This window comes from Gavialis gangeticus, unplaced genomic scaffold, assembly GCF_001723915.1.
Source record: "Gavialis gangeticus isolate Ggan-Ray unplaced genomic scaffold, GavGan_comp1, whole genome shotgun sequence".
NCBI lineage: Eukaryota > Metazoa > Chordata > Crocodylia > Gavialidae > Gavialis > Gavialis gangeticus.
This window is the reverse complement of record NW_017728993.1, coordinates 27,458,740-27,465,580: the sequence shown is the minus strand read 5'-3', so window position 1 is coordinate 27,465,580 and position 6,841 is coordinate 27,458,740. Positions and strand designations below refer to the sequence as shown.

General features: G+C 64.3%; 1 protein-coding gene across 8 annotated transcripts in view; it reads left to right on the top strand.

Moving 5' to 3' along the window:
* The window catches only part of PTPRF (protein tyrosine phosphatase, receptor type F), a 409,931-nt gene that overhangs the window by 328,881 nt on the left and 74,209 nt on the right, over positions 1 to 6,841 (top strand). For all 8 annotated transcript variants that reach the window (XM_019501453.1, XM_019501457.1, XM_019501455.1 and 5 more), the window contains exons 8-11: positions 1,063 to 1,332; positions 3,466 to 4,047; positions 4,607 to 4,740; positions 6,446 to 6,590. In XM_019501453.1, coding sequence (XP_019356998.1) covers positions 1,063 to 1,332; positions 3,466 to 4,047; positions 4,607 to 4,740; positions 6,446 to 6,590 — 1,131 coding nt within the window. The remainder of the gene's footprint in view (positions 1 to 1,062; positions 1,333 to 3,465; positions 4,048 to 4,606; positions 4,741 to 6,445; positions 6,591 to 6,841) is intronic.

The following is a 6,841-nucleotide window of genomic DNA, read 5'->3' as shown; positions in this document are numbered from 1 at the left end:
CCGGCGGGGCTCCCCGGCGCCCTCCCCGCAGGGCTCGGCACCGCTCTTCGCTGCTCTGCCAGCCTCGCTCGCACGGGTCGACAGGGCCAGGCGGTCGGCAGAGAGGGCTCCGCGGGAGCGTGCTCATCGCCTCCTGCAGAGGGGACCAGGACAGAGCGAGACTTCAGGGCCAGACACGTGCCCGCAGTTTCCCTTTTTAACTACCAAGTAAAACGAGCATGCCCGGAGATTTACGGAGCCTGGTCGTTTCTTCGCCCCTGCTTAAATAGGCCCATAACGCTCGCCCCAAAGAGCGGGCCTCATCCCTCAGTGTCACTTTCCTGGCTGGAGCGCTTGCAGCTGGCAGCTTCAGAGCATTATTGGAGCTGAGAGTTGCTTACAAATAAGTCTTGAATGAAATACCCAGCGAGGGATGAGAGGGAGAGAGGCCGTGCAGGGAAATCAGGAGAAATGCATCTCCCAAAGTGCCGCCACCGAGGTGGGGGGGCTCTGCCGCCCCGCGCGCTCCTGTCACAACGGATACGATCGCACATCTGTCAGCGTTAGTTCTCCCCTGCCCAGCAAGGTGATCTGATCAGGCGCCGACAATGTCAGGTGCATCTGACTGGTTCGGGTTTTATTCCCCCTGAGCCGACAGCCCAGGTTCCCTTCCTGGGGAAATGCTGCTTTCTTCGGCAGGACCGTGCGGGCTAATTCAGCAGTGCGCCCCTGCCCTGCAGCCCCCCCCCCGAGGTCTAGGGACTGGGGCCCTGGGCAGCGAGGCGATGGAGGGAGCAGGTCGTGCCCACGGCACGCTTTTCCCAGGGACTGGTCTGCGTTCGGGGCACGGTTGACAAGGCCTCCGCGCGGAGGGCCCGGCCCCCTCCCCGGTCCCCCGACAGGCTGCGCGTGGGTGAGGGCAGAGCAGCGAACGGCGCTCATGCTCTGCTGTATCTATCCCTGCGGATAGATGCACGGGCCATCGGTAGGGAGGCTGAGCCCCTCGCCCGCCGGCCCGCTCCGTGCAGCTGCACGCCACCCAGCCGGTTCCCCAACCCTGCTAGCCGTCTCCTCTTGTTTCAGTGCGGCGTGTGGCCCCTCGCTTCTCCATCCCTCCAACCGACCACGAGGTGATGCCTGGGGGGAGCGTGAACCTCACATGCGTGGCGGTGGGAGCCCCGATGCCCTACGTGAAGTGGATGGCCGGCCTGGAGGAGCTGACCAAGGAAGACGAGATGCCCGTCGGCCGCAACGTCCTGGAGCTGAACAACATCATGCACTCCGCCAACTACACCTGCGTGGCCATCTCCTCTCTGGGCATGATCGAAGCCACGGCCCAGATCGCCGTCAAAGGTAGCGCCCCGCTCCCTGAGCAAATCCCTGAGACGTCCCACAGCCCTCCCCCCTTACCAGGAAGACCCAGTCCAATTTCCACCTATTTTTCCTGCCATGATTTTGCAATTTGCTCCCTGTGCAGGGGCAAGGGGAGAGCTGTGGCAGGCAGGCCAGTTAGCCCCAGGCCAGGTCCCTGGTGCCCCGAGGTGGGTCGCGGGATCTGGGGGATCCGCTTTCTCCTGGGGAGTTCTGGCTCACATTTCCTGCTGGCGGGTCCTTGCTTGGGGGAGCAGCAGGTCCCTGGCCTTCCCCACGCTCCTCCCAGCCTGCAAGGGTTATTGCTTGGCAAGGATTTGCAGGCTGCCCCATGCCCCCTCTGCCTTCCCCCCTCCCCATCACTGCTCCCAAACCAGGAGTGGGGCAGGGGGATGCGCCCCCTGGCACTGCACTCCAGGCCGGGTTGCAGTGCACTGCAGGGCAGGGCTTGGGGCAGCACTGCCACCTTGTTTCCAGGACCGCGGCACGCGGGTGAGCGCTGGCGAAGCCGAGCTCTCCGCTGCCACGCTGCAAGCCAGCCCTCTGCCTTCACAACTGTCCTGGCTGCACTCCCTGCTGCCGGTTTCCTGTCCTTCGACCCTACAGCGGCGTGCAGGAGAGGTCCCAGCCGAGTCCCAGCAGCATGGCTGAGGCCTCGGCCCCGTCTCCTGCTAGCGCCCAGAGAGCCGGGAGTGTCACTTCGCTCTGCCCGCAGGCAGACGTCCCGCAGATTCCCACAGACAGGTTATTCTTTGGCCCTCTCTGTTCTCACAGGCCCCGTCCTGCATCACTGTCACCTTGCAGCACCGCGTCCCTGCTCAAACAAACCCGCAGAACTGAGATGGGGCCCCTTTGACCCAGGAGATTAACAGCCAATTCGCCTTCCCCAGATGCTGCTCAGAGAAGCCTGTTAACCCAGAGCCACGTGCCGTTCGCTCTGCTCTGCTCCACGTGTCCAGCGCTCCCCTCCCTCCCCGGCTCTTCCCTTCGTGCAGCACAGGAGGCTTGAGGGGCCTGTGTGAAGGGAGGAGCAGACCCTGGCCCTGGCCCTAGGACACCGTGAAGGGCTCTTTCACCCTCCCAAGACCCATGGGGCACTGGGGACGGCCCATCCCTGCCACCCCCAGCCCCTTCCCTCTTGTTTTGGCTCACAGAGGCCACAGCCCCTTTTGCTCGGTTGCCCCAGACGGGGCCTGGCCCCGAAGAGCGCATGCTCTTTGGTTGCAGGCTCACGGCACTCAGCTGCGCTGCAAGAGCAGATCAAATCCAGGCATCTGTCCCAGCCCCCGATTGCTTTTCGCAGAGGTTAAACGCTCGGACCTCCTGCTTTGTGCCCGGGGCTCGTGCCTGGCATTTCTGCGGCACGAGCAAGTAGCCGGCCCCTTGCCCAGGCCGGCCCGTGGGAGACTCAGATGACCGTTCGCTCGGCTGCGCTCGTGGTCTGGATGTCCACGGGTGCGCCGCAGAGCTCTCCCTGCCCCTGGCACAGCGGGCACGTGGCAGCTCCTCCGCGCAGCGACAGCAGCTCTTGTTAACACGTTAGGAGGCCGGCATCCGAGTTCCCGCATAACGCTGTATTGTCTGGTTACAGCTTGACACTCCACCCTGTGACATAGCAGCTGTAACAGTCGGTAATTTCTCTAGCTGCATCCCTTCTGCATGCCCCGTAACACTGACCAGGCTTTCCCACCAGACCATCTAACAGCACCTTCCATGAGCTCCCCCGACCCCGAAGCAGCTCAGGCTGCTTTCCCTCAACCCTTCCCGAATCGGCTGTGAGCCAGGCTTGTGGGGACGGGGGGATGGCCCAGACTGTCGCCAGACGCATCCCCACGCCCAAGAGCATCCCTGCATCCCTGTTAAACCACCTTTATTTAGCCTGCTGCTGCCAAGTGCCTCGAGCACATCTAATAACATGATTGCTCTGTTTATCCTTCCATTAAGAACCACTTCAAGCAATACATGGTAATCTAAAAACGCATGTTCCCAAGTACCGAACGATTTCTGCTGTTTAGAGAAGGATGCTCCTAGGTGGCGGCAGCGCCGGGGGTCTCCCTGCTGGGGCCTGGGCGAGCCTCGCCGTTCACTGTGTCCCTCTCTGCCTCCCTGCTCCAGCGCTGCCCAAGCCGCCTTCGGACCTGCTCGTCACAGAGACGACGGCCACCAGCGTGACCCTCACCTGGGACTCGGGCAACTCGGAGCCCATCTTGTTCTACGTCATCCAGTACAAGCCCCAGTCCTGGGAGGGCCCGTTCCAGGAGGTGGACGGCGTGGCGACCACTCGCTACAGCATCGGCGGCCTCAGCCCCTTCTCCGAGTACGAGTTCCGCGTCCTGGCCGTCAACAACATTGGCCGGGGCCCCCCCAGCGAGCTGGTGGAGGCGCGGACGGGCGAGCAGGCTCCCTCCAGCCCGCCCCTGAAGGTGCAGGCCCGGATGCTGAGTGCCAGCACCATGCTGGTGCAGTGGGAGCCGCCAGAGGAGCCCAACGGGCTGATCCGCGGGTACCGCGTGTACTACACCACCGACCCCCACCTGTCCCTGAGCATGTGGCAGAAGCACAACACTGACGACAGCCACCTCACCACGGTGGGCAGCCTCATCACCGGGACCACCTACAGCATCCGCGTCCTGGCCTTCACGTCCGTGGGGGATGGGCCCCCCTCAGACAGCATCCAGGTCAAAACCCAGCAGGGGGGTACGTATGACGCGCTCTCCCCACAGCGCCACTGCTCGCAGGGCACCGCACACGCCTCGCCCACTGCCCGCAGCCGTCCAGGGGCATCTCATGCGTGCGCGGCTCCGGCGCCGCGCCTGGCGCTGGAGCAGCTGCGTGTCAGGGTGACATCTTGGCACCAGAGACAGCAGCTGCAAACACTCTGCGCACATCGTGGGGAACCTGTGTTGGCTTCGGCAGAAATAACCACATTAGCAGCCCTGTCTGGGTTACGACAAGGGCGAGTGTAGTGTGAGCTCCAACGAGGCCGCCCTGCAGAGCCCTGTGCTGCTCTGCCGGGCATGCTGCGAGCAGAGGATGGTTGCGTGCATGAGCTAAGTGAGGCTGCTGGCCCAGGGAGCAGCCAGGAACGGGCCCGGCCTCCCCGAGTCAGTCGCCAGGTGGGCAGGGGGCACTTGTCACCGCTGCCTGACCAGGGTGGGGAGGGAGGGAGGTGAAACAGGGCCAGGAGAACACACACAAGGTCCCGGTGCCCTTCGTGCCACCTCCCCCCGTCTTACTCTGTTCTGCTGGTCCCCAGTTCCAGCGCAGCCGGCTGATTTCCAGGCAGAGGCCGAGTCGGACACCCGGATCCTGCTGACCTGGCTCCCCGCCTCGCAGGAGCGCATCGTCAAGTACGAGCTGCTGTACAGGGAAGGAGAGGATGGCGTCCAGGTGAGGGGCCTGGCCCCTGCGGGGTCGGGGCTTCGGGATCGCGCGGCAGAGGCAGCTGTCGGCACCTGGGTTATCTGTCACAGGGCGGTCACTGGGCTGTGGGCTGCCCTGCGAGCAGGTGGGATGGTGGGTCCCCTACCTCCAACACCGGGCGATTCCCAGCGAGTTAGTAAAGCAGCTGTGGCTCGAGGCTGCGGTGCTGGCGGCAGTGGCTGCAGGACAGGCGCGAGGGCAAGGGAGTGCAGCTTTCCAGCAGACTGCAAAAATGTTTTGAAACGTGGCCCAACGGTGCTAGGACCAGACCCGCTGCAGCCAGGGAGCTGGGTGTCGAGGAAGGCTTCACAGCTTGGGGGAGGCTTGCCGTGGGGGAAGGACCCTCCTGGTTCACTGCTGGGGCCCTGCGACTGCCGAGCCCTCCGCAAAGTACCTCTGTTTCAATCTGGGGCCCAGGGCAGCTTCCTAAGAGGAGCGCAGGCCCCCCAGTCCCAGTGTCCTGCCACCGCGCTGGCTTTGGCCCTTTCCCGGTGTTTCTGCTGGTCGTGGGCACTGCTGCGCCCTGGAGCTCCCGGCATCCCACCAAGCCCTTTGCTGGGGCCTGCCGCGTGGGCATTTCCAACCCCAAACACTGGCCAGTCCCCGACGTGGGACGTGATCCCCATCCACGTTGAGAGCTGGGGCAGGGCGGCCACCGAGCAGACCCTCAGGCTGGAGTTCAGTGGCGACGCTTCTCCGCCTGCTCCCAGCCCTGCGGAGGAAGCGAGTGCCGGCGGCCCGGTTCAGGGCCCGGGTGGGAGCCCTGAGGCCGAGTGACTTTGTGGCATCTTTGCCCTTGAATTCAAGCAGCTCAGGGACCCGGAGAGCTGCGGGGAAGGCACGACTCGCATGTGGCCGGGCCAGCGTGGTTTGTGGGCATGGCTTGAAGCCGCAGCAAAGTAGGTTTAGTTTGGACATCAGCAAAATCCTCTTCGCTGTCAGAGCAGGGAGGCAGTGGAGCAGACGCCAGGCAGGGGCTAGACTTGCCATCCCTGGAGGTGTTCAAGGAGAGTCTGGGCAGCCGCTGGTCAGGGATGATCTGGGTGTAGCGATGCCACTATGGAGATTTCCAGGCTTCTGGGCTTTGGTGGGGCTGGGGGGACTCCTGCCTCTCTGCTACATGATTCAGGGGGGTTTGAAGTCTCCCCCAGAGGTGCTGGTGCTGCTGCGGCCCAGGCTGGGGATGGGGCTGGGCTGGGCCAATGCTCCTGCTGGCACCAACCCTGCAGGGTCCTGGCTGGGGGGGTCTTGCCCCTGCTCTCGGGGTCAGACTGGCATCATATTTGGGGTCGGGAAGGGATTTAACCCCATGGTCAGATTGCTACAGACTGTGGGGTTTTGCTAGTAGGGGGATCTCTGGAGCGTGTATTAACAGCCCTTGACAGAAGCAGGATGTCGGCTGTTGCGGCTGCCCTGCTTTCCCTGCGGCAGGTTTGGGTGCAGTGTCTTGCATCGGGGTGACCGTGTCGTGTTGCTCAGGGGTCAGGCACGGGGTTTGGACAGGGCTGATCCTGCCTCAGGCTGGGCTCAGACTGGATGTGACCTCCCTGCCAGCCCCATGGCTCTGGGTTTTGTGGTGTCGGGCGATTTGGGGCGTGCGTTTCCCAGCTCCGCCTGGCCTGGAGTACCGGGCACTGGTTACGGTAACACGCGTCTCCTGCCTGCCTTCCAGCGCAAGGTGGAGTTCAACCCCAGCTCCTCGTACGCGGTGGAAGGCCTCAAGCCCGACACGCTGTACCACTTCCGGCTGGGCGCCCGCTCGGAGCTGGGCCTGGGCGTGTACACCCCGACCATCGAGGCCAGGACTGCCCAATCCAGTAAGTGTCCGCAGGGCTGCAAGAGGGAGACGGGCCGGGCTGGCACCTCGCAAGGGTGGGGTGCCTGCCCCCAGCTGGTCCGACAGCGGTGCCCCCGCGGAGAAGGGGGCATCTGGGGAGCGCCAGCCAGGGCTCTGCATCTCGGGCCGTTGGGCAGGAGGTGGCCCACGGTAAGTCCTTTCTTTGTGTCCATTCAGCCATGCTCCCCAGCGGGCAGACTCGCAGAGACGCCGGGGCGGTGGGCCGGGGGC